The sequence below is a fragment of the Bombus affinis genome, chromosome 4 (genome assembly GCF_024516045.1).
Source record: "Bombus affinis isolate iyBomAffi1 chromosome 4, iyBomAffi1.2, whole genome shotgun sequence".
Taxonomy (NCBI): Eukaryota; Metazoa; Arthropoda; class Insecta; order Hymenoptera; family Apidae; genus Bombus; species Bombus affinis.
The window spans coordinates 6,998,635-7,020,010 of record NC_066347.1 but is presented as its reverse complement, the minus strand read 5'-3'; the positions used below and the strand labels follow the sequence as shown (position 1 = coordinate 7,020,010).

The following is a 21,376-nucleotide window of genomic DNA, read 5'->3' as shown; positions in this document are numbered from 1 at the left end:
ATAGCTATAAAAATTAATGGTTTTTACACTATTTATTTTTCATAATAATTAAATGTTTTCATAAAAATATCTAGTGACAATTTATTGTACATGTGGGTTAACATTAAGGGTATAAGATAGATGCGCGCATTGTGATTTAAACATATACTGTGCGCGTGGTACACGTTTCGAATAAAATTTAGACAAGAAAGAAGCATTTTATTCTCAAAATGGTTCGAAAAAAGATAGATAATCGTGTTCGTGTTTTAATTGAAAATGGTGTTGTTACGGGACATAGAACAATGTTTATTGTTATTGGTGAGAAAGCACGAGATCAGGTTAGTATACATTAGATTTGTAAATAATAAATATATAAGTGTATAATTAAATTTCTGTTATATATTGATGTTAATTTATATGTGTTAATAAATTTTTAAAATTTTAAACTTACAATTTTTTATTAGATTGTTTTACTACATCATATGTTATCAAAGACTATTGTAAAAGCTAGACCTTCCGTTCTTTGGTGTTATAAGAAAGATTTAGGCTTTAGTAGTCATAGAAAGAAGCGAATGAAATCCATACAAAAGAAAGTTAGATCAGGAAAATTGGATGTAAATGAAGATGATCCATTTGAATTATTTGTTGTTTCTACTAATATACGATATTGTTATTATCACGAAACACATAAGATATTGGGGAACACATATGGCATGTGTGTTTTACAAGTAAGTTTTCCATTTGTTTAAGTTGAACATAAATGATCACTTTAACAGAAAATAATTTTTCTTAGGACTTTGAAGCAATTACACCAAATTTGTTAGCACGAACTATTGAAACTATTGAAGGAGGAGGACTTATTGTATTTCTTTTACAATCAATAAACTCCTTAAAACAATTATATACCATGAATATGGATGTACATAAAAGATTTCGTACAGAAGCACATAAAGTATATCATTAATTTTTATTTTATTAGTTTATAAATAGATTTGTTTAATTTGAACAATAGTTTTAAGTAACTTGTAAACTAATAACATTTTAACTAACTTAAATAATTTCTTAATATTTTTTATTTAATTCTAGGATGTTGTTGGTCGATTTAATGAAAGATTTTTATTATCTCTTGCTTCATGCAAAAGATGTTTAGTTGTTGATGATCAATTGAATGTATTACCATTATCATCACACAATTTAAAGATTGAATCCATAGAAAAACCGACCTCTTCTGAAAATTTATCAGAATTAGATGCATTGAAAGAAAGTTTAAAAGATACACAACCTATTTCTTCTCTTGTTAATTGTTGCAAAACAATTGATCAGGTTTAATACATAAAATAAATAAATATGTATATTTTGGTAAAATATATGATATATAAGATATATTAATATTTTTAGGCAAAGGCGCTTCTTAAATTTATTGAATGCATATCAGAAAAAACATTGAGATCCACTGTTTCCTTAACTGCAGCCAGAGGTCGTGGAAAGTCTGCAGCATTAGGTTTAGCTGTTGCTGGTGCCATAACATTTGGTTATTCAAACATTTACATTTCAAGTCCAAGTCCAGAAAATTTGAATACGTTATTTGAATTTGTTTTTAAAGGTAAATATTAAAAGGTAATGTCATATTTCAATATAGTAAAATTTTATTTTATATTTTTAGGATTTGATGCATTAGGATATCAAGAACATCTTGATTATGGACTTGTACAATCTACAAATCCTGAATTTAATAAAGCTACTGTACGTGTAAATGTCTTTCGAGATCACAGGCAAACAATTCAGGTATACTTTTAATATATAAGATCAGTTTGCCAAAGTAATAATGTAAATATAATTGACAAGAAATCTATTTTTCTTAGTACATTCATCCTACTGATGCCCACAAATTAAGTCAAGCTGAATTACTTGTAATTGATGAAGCTGCAGCAATACCTCTCCCTTATGTGAAAGTTATGCTTGGTCCTTATTTAATATTTCTTGCATCAACTATTAATGGGTAATTATATCTTATGTTTCAATTATCTTTTTACTCATGGTTTAATATTTATATACAACTTATATTTTTAATAGATATGAAGGAACAGGTAGATCTTTATCATTAAAACTATTACAACAACTAAGAAGTCAAACTATAGGCTCAAATAGTCATGAGAAACAACAAAATGAAAAGATTATTATTGGAAGGCAGCTACATGAACTGACTTTAGAGGAATCTATTCGTTATAAACCAGGAGATTCTGTTGAGCAATGGCTGTGCGATTTATTATGTTTAAATGCTACAACAAATACACCTATATTATCTGGAAGCCCATCTCCTGATATGTGTCAGCTATATTACATAAATAGGTAATTAAGTTTTTAACAATAATTACTATTTTGTATAATGTTTAGTGTTTCATATTATTACATTCTTTTTTTAGAGATACCTTATTTTCTTATCATAAAGCATCTGAATTATTTTTGCAAAGATTGGTAGCTCTTTATGTCGCCTCGCACTATAAGGTAAATATATTCTTTCATTCCTTTAAAGTTTGAATAGACATAGAATTTCTAATGTTTCAGAATAGTCCAAATGATTTACAAATGATGTCTGATGCGCCAGCACATCATTTATTTTGTCTTTTGGGTCCAATAGATTCAAACAAAAAAACGTTACCTGAGGTATTAGTAGTTATTCAAGTGAGTAATATAATATAATATATATATATAATGTAACTTCAATACTTCTGGTAGTTGTAATATTTCTATAATGCGTAGATTTGCTTAGAAGGTGAGGTAAGTAAAAATACTATAAATGATGGACTAGTTCGGGGGCGTAGAGCAGCTGGTGATCTTATACCATGGACTATTGCTCAACAATATCAAGATCAAGATTTTCCGGCGTTGGCTGGAGCACGTATTGTCCGCATTGCAACACATCCCGAGTATCAGGGAGTAAGCGTATATCATTATATAAATCAATGAAAGTAATTTGTACTCAATAAATATTTTGATATAGATGGGATATGGTGCTAGAGCATTGGAATTATTGAAACAATATTACGAAATGAAAATACTGAATATTAACGAAACACTGTCAGAAACATGCACAACACAAATATCAAAAGTTCAAGATGAAGAAGTGAATTTGTTAGAAGAAAGATTAGGTAACTGCACAAATTTATTGTACTATATACTAAACATTATATAATTTTAATTTATGCTATTAATTTTATATTAATTATCTTTTAGAACCTCGAGCTTCTCTTCCACCACTCCTTTTAAAACTAAGCGAAAGACGCCCAGAAAGTTTGGATTATATTGGAGTGTCTTTTGGGGTTACTGAACCTCTCTTAAAATTTTGGAAAAGAGCTAATTTTGTACCAGTATATTTAAGGTTAGCATTAATGTTTACTAATATTATTACATCACATATTAAACAAAAGTAAATTTTCTTTCTTTAGGCAAACAACAAATGATATTACAGGTGAACATTCATGTATTATGTTGTACAAAATAAATTCTGAACAAGATGTTAAGTGGCTACAAGCATACTGGAATGACTTTCGTAAACGATTTATAAATCTGTTGTCTATATCATTTAACATGTATTCGTCCTCATTGGCTTTAAGTATATTGATTAACAAATCGGTTACATCAGAGATTACAAGTTAGTGCATTTTTAATGATATATTTTCCTTGATGTTTATATTTGTATCTATAATATATATAATTGCTTTCTTTAGCATTGACAAAAGATATATTAGATATTTATTTTACATCTTACGACCTAAAACGTTTAACCATGTATAGTAATAATATGGCGGACTATCATTTAATAATGGATTTATTGCCATCATTAGCACGTACATACTTTTTAAACATGATGGGTGATACTAATCTATCGGCAGTGCAATCGGTATTTATGATGTTTATAATGTCGCTAATAACATTGAAATAATTGTATTTAAATATAACTTTTTATGATATTTATTAATGTTCCTATTTTTATTCTTAGGCAATTTTATTAGGATTAGGCTTGCAACACAAAACTGTTGATAAATTAGCAGAAGAATTAGATTTACCACCAACACAGCTACTTGGTTTATTCAATCGTACAATACGTAAATTTGTACAATGCCTTAATAGAATAGCAGAGAATTTTATTGAAACCACCATGATGAAAATGGAAACTGATAATGAAAAAGTGCAATTGAATCCCATCAATGGACAAAGTTTATACGATGAATTAGAATCTGCAGCTAAGGTTTGAATTTTCTTTACAATATCAAATATATTAAATATTTTTTATAATAACATTTATTATATTATATAAATTTCATTTTAGGAACTAAAAGCAAAACAAAAAGCTGAATTGGAAAAATTGAAAAGAGAAGACTTAGAACAATATGCAATTAAAGGGACAGAAACTGATTGGAATGATGCACTTTCGGGAAAAAAAAGTAAGCATCTTATATCTATAAAAAGTGGAGAGAAGAGAGGAGGAGAAGATGATAATGCTTCGGAAATTCCGAAGAAACAATTTAAGAAAAAAAAAAGACGTTCTTTCAAAACTTAATTGGTGTAAATATATAACCTATAAAATTTAATAAATGATTATATATCATAATATTTATTTATCCTTACTCTATTTTAATAAAAGATGTATTTTGAGATAAAGGAAAATAGTTAAAAAATATCTACATTACGGATTAAACTACAAAATTTTAATCAAAAAAATGATTATCTACTATATATTTTACACATTGGCAAATTAAATTTCTTTCATGTTGAATAGATCTTGAAAGTAATTTTTGCAATAATTGGGACGTATATGGTTGTTTCTTATTTATCGTTATATTCGAATTTCGTTTTACTGTAATAGGCTGTTTAATCTTAGAAATTTTAGGAAATGTATCTGTTGACTGCAAATTATTCCCAACAACTTCATTTTTATCAACAATTTCTTTTATTGCACTACTTTCTTCTATTATTATGTCATTATTTAATTTTATTTGTTTAAGTGGTATTTCTTCGGGTGCATCACCTACAAATATTATTTTACAGAACTTGTATATAAAATATATATGAACATTAAATAATAACTTCTCCATTACGAACAATGAGTTTATTATAAATTAATATAAATATACCTACTTTCTTCAGAATCACTTCCGTAATTTGGTACTAAATTGGGTATGCTACAAGTAGCAATAGTAAATTTTGGTAATGCAACTAATGTTTCCTCTTCATCAGAAATATAATTATTATTTTCCTTGTAGTCATCTTTAATGTCATTATTAGATTGATCTTCTGTTTCATTTCTTAAGCTTACTACAAATATTATTCATACAAATATGTTAAAAATGAAAAAGAATATTAAAAAATATATATATAAATTACATGAACACAATAATAGAATGCTCACATGTTCCAGAAAATTGATATACACCCCTGTATTTCTCTTTCAGTTCTACAAAATTGTTAGATATCTTGATAGGCTCCTTCTTTATTGCTGTTTTTTTATTATTAGAACGTACAAAATTTTTTCTTTTCCGTTTAGTAACCTCTTGTTTCTGTTTAATTATTTCTCCTCTTTGTACCTTTTCCATTTCTTCTGCCTTTCTCAATTCAACATTAGCTTTTGTAGGATATCTCCTACAATATTATTAAGTATCATACAAATCATTCTTAATTATTACCAGCTTTAAAAATTATTATAACTTACCTTTTTCGCTCCATTATCCACTTCTCAATCTCTTCTGGAGTTGATACATTTTTTATTTTATGATACAAACCAGTATTATGTTGCATAATAATGTGCTTTTCAATAAGTAATGGATGAGCAGAAAAGGTACATCCATCAATACCACAAAGTTTATGTCCCGTTTTGTGTTCAGAAAGAGCATCTTCTGATGAAAAATCTTTATCACATATTTCACAATAAAATGATTCATCATCCTCTGAACTGATGTAATTTTCATCTCTTTGATCATATGGTTCTTCATCACTTGGATAAAGATGAGCCTAAAAATGGTTACTTCAAATATTTTTTATACATTGTTCACATTCAAATTCAATGCAAAAATACTTCTTGAGGTACAATTTTTAATGGAAGTAGTAATATGTGAGACTTCGCTGACTTCTTTCAATGTCTGTTTTATACATTAATTCCATGGTTCCATAATTTTTTGTTTTGGTACCATATAATACATGAATATTTACTTGAAACTCGAAGAGTGTTGTATTTTTTAAAATAATTCTTTCGTTTAAGACATGATAGATTTTTAGTTCGAATAATTTAGATATAAAGTTATGCATAGAGTAATTGCTTACAAAGATGTTTTGCATTAGTAGGTAATGTAAATTAATTCTTAATTGAGATATCTATATTCACATACCTACATTCTCAATATAAAGTTTGTAGAAAAGGATATTAAAAATTAATAGGAATTATTAATGGTACTGTAACATATATAAGATTATAGAAGTATTTTTTCATAATTATTTGAGTAAAATCAATATTTGATATATGTATATAAGTAAATATAAAAATGTATTACAAATAATGATTATTTGTATGATTGCTATTATATGCAACTATTGCTTACACTTTGCATTTTAAAATCTTTTCCAGGGTATTCAGAAATTCACTTATTAAATTTACATAAGTATTATAAACACACATTTATATCTCATATTTTAAATCAACAATTAACATAGGATAAATTTTGTGTATAGTTACAAAAAAAGATATTTATGGTTACCACAAATGTATAGCAGTAGAAAGTAATGTAATTTGTAAAAAATGTAAATATTATAGTCCTAAATATAGAATAGGTTGACAGTATAAAAAGTCCTTCATTAAAACTTCTAAGCAATATAATAAATTCTTATTTTAAATTGTTTTGAAGTAAAAGTATATCTAATATTGTAAATTAATAATTTTACTTATCACATAATATTAATTAAACAGAGTATATCTTTATTATATGCGATGATGTAACGTGTAATTGATCAAAATTTTAGGAAGACAATACTTTTATAAAAGTTATTTGATGCATGAAATCTAAAAAGGTCATTTTCATATTTCAGAACGATTATTGAACGCATATTAGAATTCTTTTTGTGGTTTATAGAGTAATTGGGGACACCAGATTTAGAACTTATAGAAATACGATTTATTCTTACAATATGTATCTTAATTACAAATTTATCTTGTTCTGAATTTATATTTTGTGGAAGTCATGTATTATTGAAATGAAAATATTCAATACTACGGCACATAATAACAAACAATTACAAAAATTGTCATATCTTGATACAGAGCCACAAGCTATGAAGAAAATACTTAAGTAAATTTTATATCGAATAAAATTTGTATGTCGGAGAATATTTTAGCGGTTCCACGAAATTTTCCATTAAGAATGTTATAGCTTGCAGCACTGTATGCTGGCCAAAGAGCAATTAAAGAGCTTTATGATAACAGAATTAACAAAGGCCAGATTTTTATATAGATATATTGGTGTGAAAAAAAGTTAGATATTTAATACTTCTAACATGAAAGTATATCTATAGGAAATATACAAAATTTTACATTTATATATAAGCATATACTAATGATGTAAGAAAAAAAAACAGTTTAGTTTTTATAAGTATTACTAAAAATAAGAGAATATCTATTATTCAAATGTTATTCATCATTAAACTCTATTTTGTCAAAGTATTTTAGCATGATAGTTTAAGATTACACACTTATAATATAAATGCTAAGAATGAACTTATATTGCAAAGAAATGATATTTTACAAATGACAAAAGAACGGATAATAATACAAATTTTGTAATTAAAAATGATACAAGTATTTAAACTGCATTGTTCTCTAGTATTTATACTGCACATTGAAATAAGAAAGAATTAAATCGTTCTGAAGTTTGAAAACAGAATACTTGTGTAATTTCAACTGTTCAATTGTTTATATGGAGGAGTAGCCTGAAGCTTAAGACTGTGCCTGTTCGCTGGAAGGCTGCATCTCCTCCGTTAGCTCCATTTGCTCTGATTGCTCAGTCGCATTCTCAGTTTTCTGAACACCCTCGGATTCGATCGTATTCTTATCATCTGTTTTTTGACCACCCTGTAATCAAAGCAATTTGTCAACTGTGACAGGAGCCAATTAAATGATGCAAATAATATTTATCTTGTACATAAATAATATATTAGTAGTATTATTATCAAAATTAAAAATTTATTATTAGATAAATGTAATTTTTTAGGATCTTTTTATAATAATACTTTTATTATGTTTTATAACTCGAAATATATTATTTCAAATAAAACAATTCATACAAATGAAATAAATAAATAAAATAAATGTATCTACATATATAATTATTATAATGCAATTAAATATTGTCAGCTTGTAAATGACTAGAATATTATAAAAAAGTATTTACATTTATAAATTATAACTATAACTGTTCAGCTTGTCTATACATATATATATCATCTCACAACATATAAATCTAAATCCTTATATTATATATTATATTAATAACCTTAAATCTTAAGAAATGTTCTAAAAATATTTAATGCAAATTGCTAAAACAAATGAAGTGGAATTTTATTGTACCTATGATATAGGATACACCAAATACAGTCTTTGATTATTATGTTAATACTCACAAATAGTAGAAGAATACAGAGATATTAATTGCATTAAAAGCATGTACAATTACTTGTTACTTATTTCTACAGGGTGGTCTACCTCTTTTGTCCTCTCATTATAATTAAATATTTATTACATAAGTAATAGTAATAAAGCTATTGTTAAAACTATTAAAAAGAATGTGCTACAAGTTAGTGTATTATACTCATTTTTTACAATAATTACTGATTATTAAGAATGTGCAGAATTGTCTCAAGATTTGGAAACTCAAAAGTCTTTGAATCCCACACAGCCATACAGATTACCAATCCTGTAACTGATATTTCACAAACTTTTTGAATTGTATAAAAGTATATAACAAGTCTTTCTATAGATATGAAACTGTAAATGGTGTTGTATTTTTAATTGTAGTATAATATCTATAAACATTATAGGAAAATGTATAGTACACAAAATATCAAGTTATAAATATATAAAATATTGACTCTTCTTTATTAAAATGATTTAAAATTTATTATGCAGAAAATAAAATGATAAAAATTGCAAACTTAGTTACTGTTGTAATTTTTCCTATATTGTAGGGCTACTACTTTATATATAAATATTACACCTTCTTCTTTTTGCATAATTTGTACATAACGTATTTTAAATAAAAGATATATGAAATAACTATTAATCAAAAAAGTATAGTTTGATCTCTCTTAATAAATTGTTAGTTATAAAAAGAATATTATTTTATACTATATGTACAAAAATTAAATGGAAAAAATACCTGTTCTGGATGTTTTGCAAGATAATCATTTTTAGCATCTCTGATCATCCTTGTTACTTTGTTTCTTAAATCCTTAAATTCTTCCCATTCTTTTGCATCTTTATTCTTTTTTGCTTTAGCGTACAACTTATTTTTCTTTTGTATTTCACTTCGAATTTCATCAGTCATCCATGGTTTCTTTAGTTCTAATTCCTAAATAATTATAATATCTTTTAGTCAGAATTTAAATAACTTCAAAATTTGTATTCTTAATTTCTTTTTATACATCAAGGCATAAAACAAGTTGCTGTTTATTGTCAATCAATACATTAAATCTTATCAGAAATGTATTATTAGGCAATGAAGAATTTTAATAATTATATCTAGAAACATAAACTTTTCTCCTTCGTGTGTTTTATAGTAACTAATTTTACATTGATTTATAAATCCATTTTATTTAAATATCATGATCTGAAATAAGTGACTTCAAATACAAAAGAAAATTTAGAATAAAAAATAGATAATTATTTCCTTCATAATACTACTGAGACTAAAATACAAATAAATCATATTTAAATAAAAAAAATAATAATCAATAAATTCATTGCTCATGCCTTTAATCTCATGCAGTTATTACTACATGTTTTGACAAAGTAATAGAATTATTCTCTCTACAACTACACAAATATCAAGATGATTAAAAAACTTCATACTTACTTCAAGTTTACTGACTTTTTTTACATTATTCAGTGCTTTGCCTTTTGCATTGCCATTGCCAACTGAAAATCTTGGTCTCATATGAGATAAAATCTGAGGAGGTAATGCTCTTCTGTGCCAAGGCCTCATTAATGGTCCTCTAGGTCCTACACCTCTTAAACTAATCGGTGGAACCATAGGAGCAATACCTCTGACTCTTGGACCAAATAGTGGCATTGGTCCATTTGGTCGATTTACTCCAACTGGTCGTGGTGGTGGTGGTAATCTTTGTCTTATTGGCCCAAAAACTGGATTCATTGGAGGTGGTGGCATTCTTGGAGGTAAACCAGGAGGTGGAAGTCTACCACCAAATCTAGGAGGTGGTGGAGGTCGTATACCAGCGGGTGGGACTCTTGGCCCTAGCAGAGGTCCTCGATTTAAAGGACTCATTGTTATTTTTTTTTTTTTTTTTTTTTTTTTTTTTTTTTGATGTGGATCTTTTTCAATCACTTTTACAATTTTAAGTAGTAGATGATTGAAATACCGTCGAATGCGAAATGTTATTTACGAGGTTAAGACTGTAACTTCACACACTGTTTATACGAGAAATACGTAATATATGTCGATATTATGCACTTCTCGATATTATCGTAATTAAATTTGATTGCAAAACCAATCACGGTATTAGTTGTAGTCGAGAAAATCGTGAAAACATTACGAACTTGTACGGAAATAAACCTTTTATACGGCAAATAGCAATCAGTGCCGATGAGCTTGCTCTCGGTAGTCACGAACAACAAACTTTAAGATGTATAAATCGATTTGAAATTTCGATATCTGAAAGTAAAAGATATTAGAAAATTGATCTGAAATATTTTGTACAATTTGCAAATTTAATATTGTATAATTAATATTTATTTTGCTATCTGATTATTTTACCCTTATTTTTCCCTTATTTTTACATTTCCTTCTCAATAGAATTATATTTCCTTATTTTATACTGCCATCTTCGGTGTATATAGTATCTATACTATATTAGAAAAAAATAAACAAATAATACTTATTTCATAATTAACTTATAATTTATATATTATTTAATTTAGAAAAAATACGATACATATAATTTATTTCATTTCTCTATATAATAATTTTACCATTTTCGTTTTTCAATTCAAATTTTCTTAGTAGTACAACTTTTTAACCAATTCGATTTTTAGCCAATCAATTAAAATACATTATAAATAAATTATATAAAAAACTATATCTTCTTTTGTACATAATGCGATAGTAAATGCAAATATCAATCATTAAAGTATTGCTTTTACATTTAGTTATCTATATTCACTTGAAATAGCTATATTATATGATGAAACTAAGCCTTAAGAAATTTAGGGATAATTCATACGTTTAAAAATGTGTATAGGTAACAAATTTTTATATTCAAAAAAGTTTTTTTTATCGCACATTAATGTGTATATCTGCCTATAAGCAAGGATAATTTTAAAGGCGCAAGTTAACACGTTATTTATCTGATTGGTGTATTTCAGATTTATAAGAGACATGCTCTTCTCATTGGTCTATTTGAGCAACGCTTTTAACGTATCGCCAGCTGTTGAAGTTACGTTTGTTTGAAATCAAACGGCAACTGAAGTTTGTTGGGTTGCTTAGAGCTTCGAAATTTTATCTGCCATGTATGGACGATAAATACTCTTAATTGTAACAAGAAGAGGGCATGCATAGTGTTTAAAAAGTAATAATAATTTAAAAAAGGAGAAGAATCGATTTATATATAAAAGATTTGGTGTAAAATTGGAACTAAATAATGGCCACGATTCGAGTACACGAGGATCAAGAAAATCGAATTAGCGATGTTCGTCGCGGCAAAGAAAATATTTCCGTGCCCCTTCAAAATCAAACATTGCAACCAACAAAACGTGCAGTTTTAGGTGTTCTTCACAATAATTGTAATCGTAATACGAAACCAGTATGTATATATTTCGTAATCTTTCCTCCCGCGTTTTTCTACACTGGAAAACTCGATATTTATTATTTTTATAGTACACATTAATCAAACTATAGAAAGTGATTTTTGAAGCTGTACAACATTTTTATGACCTTAAAATCATTTATTATCAATGTTAATAGTGAAATATATAATTATATTCGTTTGATTTTGTGTAGGAAATATACAAGGATGAAAAGTATCCAAAAACAAAAGCTGTTATACCTACACAGTTTGAACCTTTTAAAATTTATGATGAGAAAAAGGAGGAAGTTACATTTAAAATCTATGAAGATAAGTTAGAAGAAGAAACTTCTGTTGCACTTAGAGACACAAAGGATAAGAAAGAAATAAAAGAGAAGGAAGATGTGAAACCAGAAAGAGAGAAGCCAAGGTTAGAAGTGAATCCTATGACTGTCTCAAATTTACCAACATTTTATAATGCTATTGAAGATATAAATAAAAAGAAAGAAAATGATGTCATTTTTTCACAAGGCAGTCCAATGTCTTTAGAAAAATCAATTTCTTATTTGTCTTCCTCAAAGAAAAATCATCAAAAACGAAGAAAGTCTATTAAAGAATTGAGAATGAATTTTTTTGATGTAGATGAATATAGAGCTGATATATATAATTATTTACGTGCTGCAGAAGTATGTATTTACCTAAAATTTCTTTTCTAAATTTAGAGTAATTAATAGATATTAACATACTATTTTAATAAAATATTTTATTTTAGATACAGCATAGACCAAAACCAGGCTATATGAAGAAACAACCTGATATAACATATTCAATGAGATCAATATTAGTGGATTGGCTCGTAGAAGTTGCCGAAGAATATCGGTTACAGACTGAGACACTTTATTTAGCTGTTTCATATATAGATCGCTTTTTATCATACATGAGCGTTGTAAGAGCAAAATTACAACTTGTAGGTACAGCAGCTATGTTTATTGCTGCGTAAGTTTCATTTATCTATATATCTATTTAATTAATTATATCTAGTCTGTAATTTTTCAAAAAATAATGTTATACTAATAATTTAGAAAATACGAAGAGATTTATCCACCTGATGTAGGCGAATTTGTATATATCACAGATGACACATATACGAAAAAACAAGTATTACGTATGGAGCATTTAATATTGAGGGTTTTATCTTTTGATCTAACTGTTCCAACACCACTTACCTTCCTTATGGAATATTGTATTAGTAATAACCTTTCTGAAAAAATTAAATTTTTAGCAATGGTAAATACATTACATATGTTTCCTTATTGTGTTCTCAACACGATATATTAATTTTCATACAAAATTTTATAGTATCTCTGTGAATTATCAATGCTTGAGGGGGATCCATATCTCCAATTTTTACCTAGTCATTTAGCTGCATCTGCGATTGCACTTGCACGGCATACATTGTTAGAAGAGATGTGGCCACATGAATTAGAATTATCGTCAGGGTATAGCTTAAAGGATCTTAAAGAATGCATTTTGTGTTTGAATAAAACCTTTTGCAATGCATTAAATATTCTACAACAAGCCATCCAAGAAAAATACAAAAGCAGCAAGTAAGTTTAGATATTTAATATTCAAAGTAATTCTTTTCTTTTTATCCTTTAAATCAATGATTTTATCATTATGTATAATATATTTTTATTTAGATATGGACATGTAGCATTATTATTACCACGATGTATTGATAATGTTACACTGAGCTCCGAAGATGAAGAAGAAAATGCCTAATAGGCATTACACAAAAATAGAAAAATCTAAAAATCTATACATATTTGGAGATAACGAACCTCCCGTTGTAAATCCCGTGTTTTGAAAGACAAGGAGGGGATTAGGGCAAGACTGAGCTATTCTTTTACAAATGAAATGAACGAGTTACTTCTATTAACATATGGTCACTATGTTTAGCCTGAACAAGCATATTGACTTTATTTTTCATATCCCACCACCACCTATACGTTTTATAGGTTGTAGGTAAATTTTAATAACTGTTTTTAGAGCTCCGTCATTATATTAACGAATGAAGCTCTAAATTACGTTATTTAGGAATTTGTATTTTTATATGCATTTTTTAGACGATTGTTAACAGAACACTTGCTCTACATACATGATATCTAAATTTTGTTGCCAGTGATCTGTCATAAAATAATAGGAAGTGTAAGAAACAATAACTGTATTTATTATTCACATTGTACTAAAAATATACATCATTGTGATGGAAACGCGTCTATGTATTAAAATGATTACAACATTCGTCTATTTTTAGGATTCTGACATAGCTATTTATTTACGATCTTTTATGGTGTAACCAACAAAAGCAATGTTATTAATCACTTTTCTTCATCTATTTTTGAAAAATATATTGTACATACATTTCATAGATCATGCTATTTTAAAGACATTTCTGTTTATACATACACGTACATTTACAGATAAATTTTCATTTTAAAACATACATTATACGAATGTTCATATGGATACTTTCATCAAATATTAAAAATATATATCGTATTTTATGCATGATCTCTGAGCAAAACAAAAGTATTCAAGTGTTTGATACACTATGCGTGTCTATAATGTTCATATTAAAAAGGGATATACACATAATTTTGTTTTTTGTTGTATTTCGATTATAATATTGAATGTTTTAATTATAATATTTACGATATATATAAAGATACATCTCATACGATAATTGTGTAATGTTTTTAAAAAGACATGACGAAATCAAATTGTTATGATAAATTATATACTTTGAAAGCAAATTAAGCAGGAAGTTAATAGTTAAATAGCAATATTCAATGTTATAACGTTTAGACAATTTTGAATAAGAAACTTTGAAATAGGTTTGAATAGGTTTCAGTAGAATATTGTTTTTCATATGCTATGACAAGAAGAATTAGGTTATTACTAATATTATTCATAAAATAAATAATGTTATTAATTTCACATATTATGACATGTGTTTTTTTAAATACATAAAACATTTGAATATTCTTAAAGATATTCTCTTCATATTATTGATGTTGGTAGTACTGATTTCTCTTGCTTAGCCATTATATTTAATTGTGCGCATGTGTGCGTTGTGCTCTAAACTAGTATTGACGTTGACAGTTTGCAGTTGATATTTAATAGAAATCTAACGAAAAGGCAATTGTGGGAGTTTCCCGAGATAAAAATTACACATTCCATAATATTATTGAGGTATAATATTTGATTCAACATTTTCTTACGTTTATTATTAAATAAATATTCTCATTTTATTTCGCATATTATACTCAGTATTTTCGATGTTTTATACAATTTAATCATATCTTAAATGAATAAATACATACTTTTAGGTTACTTTTACTTATGTTTTCTGTTGGATAAGCAAATTTATTTATAAGATTTTAATTTAACCTATAAAATGAGTAATATATGTTACATTGATTTGAAAGTCAATGTATTAAAGTAAAATGAAAGTGAAAAATGTTAATATAATAATAAGTAGTTAATATAATAGTAACAGTAATATATATTTGTCTCCTATAAAATTGATTGACTGAAAGTTAAACAATAAATGTATGAGAATTTTGTATAAAATAAAAGTTTATATTCATAGAGTTTTTTTTATATTTAAAAATATTAATACAAAGTTTGTCAATTTGTTTGATATTCTTATTAGACAAAATGGATATGGCATTTGGTGACAACTTTGTCAATGAGCAAGAAGTAGATCCAGTGGCAGAATTTGTAGCAAGGGAACAAGATCAGTTGGCAGGGCTTGAAAATGAAATTCCACCAGTTGCTATGTCTGCTCCTACAATGGCATCTAATATAGATGGTAGCTAAATTCAATATATGCATAAGTAGAAAAAAAATTATCATTTTATTGTCTTTTGTAATATTTGATCTGATATCGACAAAATGTTTCATTTTTATACTATATATTAATATACACATAATAAAACAAATCACTATAAATTACAAATATATTTTTATTTGGGTAATTCTAATTAATTATCCCAAACTTTGGAAATTTAAGTTGGCCCAGGTGGTGATGCTGAAGGTAGTTTTGAAATAATAGATGCAATTGGACAACCTTCTGAAACACAAGCACCTCCAGTAATAGGTAAACCATATTTTATTGCTTTTTTATTAAATCATTTATAACTTATTACGGGATGTTATATTTTTAAAAATGTTTCCAGAAACTGCTCCCAAGCCTCCACCTGTAAAGGAAGAACCTGAAAAAATACGAAAATGGAGAGAAGAACAAAAAACTAGACTAGAGGAAAAAGGTAAATATCTTCTTTTAGCTAAATTCCATTATATAACATTCGTAATTTTAATATTTAATTATTGTTATATAATTTATTTAGATGCAGAAGAAGAGAAGAAAAAGGAAGAGTGGAAAGAAGCTGCAAGAAAAGAATTAGAAGAATGGTATAAACATCATGCAGAAGCTATTAGTAAAACAAAAACTACAAACAGGTAATATTTAAAATTGCCATTCCTCCCTTTCTTTTAATTTATTTAATTTTGTTTTATTTTATATATTTTCAATATGTTTTTTATAAATATAACTTTTAATCGCATATCTGTAGATGCAATTAAAAGTCTTATTCTGTATAAAATTATAAATATTTTATTTAAAATATGTACTACATACAATTATATTATTTTCATTCTGCTTCTTAGGGAATCTGCCAAGTAAGTTATACTATATTTTTTTGCATGTATAATTGCATTGCATTGCTGTATAATATAGCTTGCTTATTCACTTTATAAAGCAACTTGCAGAATGGTATCGGAAATATTTTCATATATGTTAGCTGCTTTTTTGTAATAATTCGTATATTTTGTGCTTGATGCAATTATACTTGAGATCTCATTTGTTTCGAATCGTATCATATGTAAGCCACACATTTATTGACTTTAATTATATTAGAAATTATCATAAAGATACATATTAAAACATTATAATATTTTATAATTTTTATATCGTTATATTTTGACATAAATGTTACAACAATTAAATTTTAACAATTTCATTATCAACTATATTAAAATGTTTCAAATGTATAAATACTATAGGAATTATTAATTTCTATATTGTATGTATACATTTAATATAACATCAAATTACCATATCTCTTATGGTAATTTAAAGTATGGTAAAGTTACCTAACTTGTTTATGTAAGAACGGATACAAAAATATAAAGATTTCCTCTTTATTTACGATTTTCAATTTTATAGATAGAATTATATGAAATATTTGTATTAATTTTCGTTACGTAGATTATAACTTTCGTGACACATTTTATCAGAAATGAAAACAAGAAACAAAAAGCATACTTTCATGTGAATAAAGATTATAGAAAAATTTTGAATTTGCGTCGCTGCACACATTATATGTAAGAAACGAAAATAAAATTATTCAATACATATACTGCAATGTCATTAGTGCATTTAATGTTCGAGTATTGTCGCATTTAAATTTTTATACGTTGTGACTTATGTAATATAATAAATTTATCTCTAGGAACGCAGAAAAACAATTCGTAGCAGAAGCTGATGAAGTGGAACCAGGAACTGAATGGGAACGCATTGCAAAACTTTGCGACTTTAATCCCAAATCTTCCCGCACTTCAAAAGATGTTTCTCGAATGCGTTCAATTATTTTGCAATTGAAGCAAACTCCACCTGCTCCAGTCAGTCTTTGATTAAATTAATAATTTGGTATGGATTATAGATATATGCATATATATATACATATATATATATATATACATACACACACACATACACTCACATATGTATGTATAAATATACTATGAAACAAAAGAAAAGTGTATGCAAGTTATAACAATATCATTTGAAAGAAAGATCATATATGGTCTGTTAAGAAAAAATGTAATATTATTGTGAATAAAGATTACTGATAGCAAGTATGTGCATAAATATTAAATTTAAAAAATTAAATGTATAACGTAATTACTAATGTCGTTATATATAAAGATATACATAATAACGCCCTTACATATATAAATTTAACGATAAATGGTAGTTTACAAAACAATATATAAAATTTTCATAAATTATTTTAATCATATATAAAATTTTATGAAAATATATCGCTTTTTAGTACACTTAAAATAAGTTTTGAAGTATATTAATGTTATTTAACAAATAACTCTTATTGTGCGTAATATAAAAATTTTTTATAGTTTTAGTTTTTACATCGTTTAACATCTTGATATGTCACATACCTAAAAATTCATAATCAATTTTCTTCTAATTCCCCTTATGCTATTTTTTCTGAAAATAACAACAAATTAGATTGTATTAATAATTAATACCTATGTAATTAGAAAAATAACAAATTATAATTTATATTATATTATTGTAAAAAATATAATATTAGTTACTTCTTACAAGTATAGAAAGATAAAAGATCAATACCTATGTAAATCACGCTTCATAGCAAGTTGCATGTCATGTTGCCAACGATATATGTTTGGATATGTAATGGAATTAAGTGATGTTGATACTGCATTATAAACAGCATGATCTAACTTTGTTGGCACTGGCCTATAAAATAATAAATAACGGAAATATATATGTATAGCAATTATGTGTTTATATAAAAATAGTTATTTTACTAAAAAAAAAATTTATTTTCATGTGATATTTTACCCTTCCAGAAATGTCCCATGTCCTTCCTCTGCATTTTGCATTTCATCATCTGAATCTACCGTTAATTTTGGTGATGATGGCGGTGTAAAAAATTCTAGTTCGTCTAAAGAAAAAAATAAAACGTCATATTTATAGATACTTTTTGTTGCATACTTTAATATAAATTTTGATTATAAAGCACTCTAGACTTACCTACATTATTTTGTTCTTCACCATTTGATGTAAGCAGTGACCATGATTGTAATTTATTACATAAGTAATCTATTTCATCAATTTGCGATTTCGTTTGTGCATTTTTGTTTGAATTAATTAGGTTCTCATTTGATGTCTGTGAAAAAATTATGTAAGAAGTATAATAATTTTTAATGAATGTTAAAAATTCAATGAATATTTGTTGTACCTGATTATGGTGAAGTAACTGATTCTGAAATTTATGTTCTAAATATTTTTCAAGTTTCATTAAACCCTCCTTAGTACGAAAATCTGCAAAATCGTTTAAAAATAGCCAATATTCTTTCCACGATACTTGGTACTCTTCTGCCAAGTCTCTAAAAATTAAATTGGGTTGCAATTCTCTTTTTTAATCTTTAATAATTATGATAAATCTTAAAATTTACTATGAAATATACCTTCCAACTCGTTCAAGTCCCTTTTCTGCATCTTGTAATCTTAAAGCTAAATTATTAGTGGGACTATTTATAGCATTAGATTCATCATCAGTTTTTTTAATAGGAGTCATACGAAGACGGGGTGGCGTTTTCCACTTTTTTCTAAATTCTAATGCTCGAGATTTTGTCATTGGTCCAGCAAACGCACGTACTTCTAAACGTGGACTAATTGGATCAGTATTTAAACTCTACAAAAATATTATCCACATAAAATATTATAGACATACAATATAAATTGAAATATTGTAACATACCAAAAGATTAGTAGGAGAGAAAGGTTCCCCAATCACAGGTTGTAATGTATTATCATCTGATCTTAATACAGGTACATAATACTGATCTTCTAGTAGAAAACGTATTTCTTTTTTTAATCCTTCATCTTCTTGACATGTTCTAGTACAAATTATCTGTAATATTAACACAAACTAAATTAACATATATTATAGAGTGGTAATTACAAAAATATATAGAAAATAATAAAAGATTATAAATCAAAAGCAATAATAGAAAAGTTTTAAATATTTTATTACGTACATCTATTGGTAGTTGTTTATATTTATTTGGTAATGTCTTTATACAACATGGATATGAAACAAGAATTCGAACTACATTTTTTAAACCAAATTTGACTGCAAAGTGTAATGGAGTTTCATTTAATCCCTTGTCAGGTGTGTTTAAATATAAATCTAACATAATTTGTGCACGATCCACATAACTCTTGCATTCATCACCATAAAGTAACTTTATGAAGTCTGTGTTTCCAACAGTGTTTAATATTAACTCACACATATCAGGCCTGTCTGCCCTAACTGCAATATGTAATGCATTATAACGGCATCCTTCCTATAATAAGTAAGAATGAAAAAATACAGCATAATATATGCATATTAGATAATTTATATCTTTCTTAAACATGATTATAAATTATAAACTTACTTGCAGAATTGCAGGTGTATCTCCACTACCAATTAAGTATCGCGGATTTCCCCATACTGTAGTTTTTACAGCATATAAATCTCCATCTTTAATTAATTTTTTAAAACATATCAGATCTTGAGATCGTGGAGCTTTAAAATTATTTGATTTTTCTTCTACTACAGGTACAGTTGGATTTATTAAGGTACTATTCACATAATTTGATTTCTCAAAGCCACTTTGAGCATATTCTTCAGCTTCTGATCGTTTTTTAAATGATTTCAGACGACCAGTTTTAAATTCTTTAATTATTTTTAAAGCTTCTGCTTTGTCTTGATAAACTCGAATATTTTCTATAATAATTAAGTGTGAATTATTTACTTCATTAAAATAATAGTTGCAAGATTATAAAAAAATAACAAGATAACTCTTTATTTTTATATATTTACCTTTAATACTGTTCTCTATTGAAGAATCAATGTTTTCTTCAGGTATGTATACTGCATGATAAATTATTTCATTTGATACATTGGAATTTCCATGAATCCCATGTAATGTTTGTACGTTTTCATCCATTGTATTCAACTTTGTTTTTCTCCCAAATTATTTTAAGTCATATAGTCATTTATTGGTTATATCGTTATATGTCACATACGAAAATGTCAAAAAACATACACTGAAACTGGAACTGTTTAAATTTAATGTGATATTTATAATTCGGTATGCAATATCTTTTGTCTTTTCTCCCCTCTCTTTTTTTTCTAATCGGAAAATTTCATATACTATTAATGTCTTCTTCCTTTGTAATACGTAGTTTGTTTAAAAATCTATATTATAATTTTTAACGGTTAGTTAAAATTTATATGGTTCTTAAATATTAAATAATCAGTATTAATTTTGAAATTTATTTTTATAAAGTATCCTATTTAATATATAAGAAGCTATGATAAAATACACCAAGCATTTTTTATCAAACATAAATTTTCAAGAAACAAAATAGGAAACATATATGGTATGCCAA

The 21,376-nt window shown here is 26.4% G+C and overlaps 5 protein-coding genes across 7 annotated transcripts; 3 read left to right on the top strand and 2 right to left on the bottom strand.

Moving 5' to 3' along the window:
* The first annotated feature begins 102 nt into the window (after window positions 1-102).
* On the top strand, window positions 103-4,591 carry LOC126915726 (RNA cytidine acetyltransferase). The gene is made up of 17 exons (XM_050720668.1): window positions 103-317; window positions 444-707; window positions 773-931; window positions 1,066-1,302; window positions 1,378-1,582; window positions 1,643-1,764; window positions 1,842-1,978; window positions 2,053-2,328; window positions 2,403-2,484; window positions 2,545-2,661; window positions 2,740-2,916; window positions 2,981-3,128; window positions 3,214-3,358; window positions 3,426-3,631; window positions 3,708-3,880; window positions 3,980-4,228; window positions 4,310-4,591. Exons 1-17 carry the CDS (start codon window positions 210-212, stop codon window positions 4,538-4,540), a joined length of 3,036 nt encoding a protein of 1,011 aa, XP_050576625.1. The 5' UTR covers window positions 103-209; the 3' UTR covers window positions 4,541-4,591.
* A 75-nt stretch (window positions 4,592-4,666) lies between these two features.
* On the bottom strand, window positions 4,667-10,895 carry LOC126915729 (FMR1-interacting protein NUFIP1-like). 2 transcript variants are annotated; one of them, XM_050720674.1, is made up of 6 exons: window positions 10,095-10,895; window positions 9,399-9,590; window positions 5,690-5,988; window positions 5,414-5,619; window positions 5,119-5,295; window positions 4,667-5,008 (listed from the first exon to the last, which is right to left on the bottom strand). In XM_050720674.1, the coding sequence occupies exons 1-6, from the start codon at window positions 10,521-10,523 to the stop codon at window positions 4,689-4,691; spliced, it is 1,623 nt and encodes a 540-aa protein (XP_050576631.1). In that variant the 5' UTR covers window positions 10,524-10,895; the 3' UTR covers window positions 4,667-4,688. The 2 variants fall into 2 exon arrangements, with proteins under 2 accessions (XP_050576631.1, XP_050576630.1); XM_050720673.1 differs by having other exon boundaries at window positions 5,390-5,619; window positions 10,095-10,894.
* Window positions 10,896-11,677: 782 nt separating this feature from the next.
* LOC126915730 (cyclin-A2) lies at window positions 11,678-15,294 on the top strand. Its single transcript, XM_050720675.1, has 6 exons — window positions 11,678-12,057; window positions 12,255-12,725; window positions 12,812-13,035; window positions 13,122-13,326; window positions 13,399-13,646; window positions 13,740-15,294. The coding sequence occupies exons 1-6, from the start codon at window positions 11,896-11,898 to the stop codon at window positions 13,819-13,821; spliced, it is 1,392 nt and encodes a 463-aa protein (XP_050576632.1). The 5' UTR covers window positions 11,678-11,895; the 3' UTR covers window positions 13,822-15,294.
* Window positions 15,136-18,024, top strand: LOC126915732 (clathrin light chain). Of its 2 annotated transcripts, XM_050720678.1 has the most exons (7): window positions 15,137-15,294; window positions 15,758-15,916; window positions 16,118-16,204; window positions 16,284-16,373; window positions 16,455-16,566; window positions 16,774-16,785; window positions 17,619-18,024. In XM_050720678.1, the coding sequence occupies exons 2-7, from the start codon at window positions 15,763-15,765 to the stop codon at window positions 17,797-17,799; spliced, it is 636 nt and encodes a 211-aa protein (XP_050576635.1). In that variant the 5' UTR covers window positions 15,137-15,294; window positions 15,758-15,762; the 3' UTR covers window positions 17,800-18,024. The 2 variants fall into 2 exon arrangements, with proteins under 2 accessions (XP_050576636.1, XP_050576635.1); XM_050720679.1 differs by lacking the exon at window positions 16,774-16,785 and having other exon boundaries at window positions 15,136-15,294.
* Window positions 18,025-18,159: 135 nt separating this feature from the next.
* On the bottom strand, window positions 18,160-21,371 carry LOC126915728 (ankyrin repeat and LEM domain-containing protein 2). The gene is made up of 10 exons (XM_050720672.1): window positions 20,805-21,371; window positions 20,377-20,708; window positions 19,975-20,283; window positions 19,695-19,847; window positions 19,402-19,628; window positions 19,173-19,320; window positions 18,965-19,100; window positions 18,773-18,875; window positions 18,539-18,667; window positions 18,160-18,394 (listed from the first exon to the last, which is right to left on the bottom strand). The coding sequence occupies exons 1-10, from the start codon at window positions 20,929-20,931 to the stop codon at window positions 18,346-18,348; spliced, it is 1,713 nt and encodes a 570-aa protein (XP_050576629.1). The 5' UTR covers window positions 20,932-21,371; the 3' UTR covers window positions 18,160-18,345.
* Window positions 21,372-21,376: the final 5 nt, after the last annotated feature.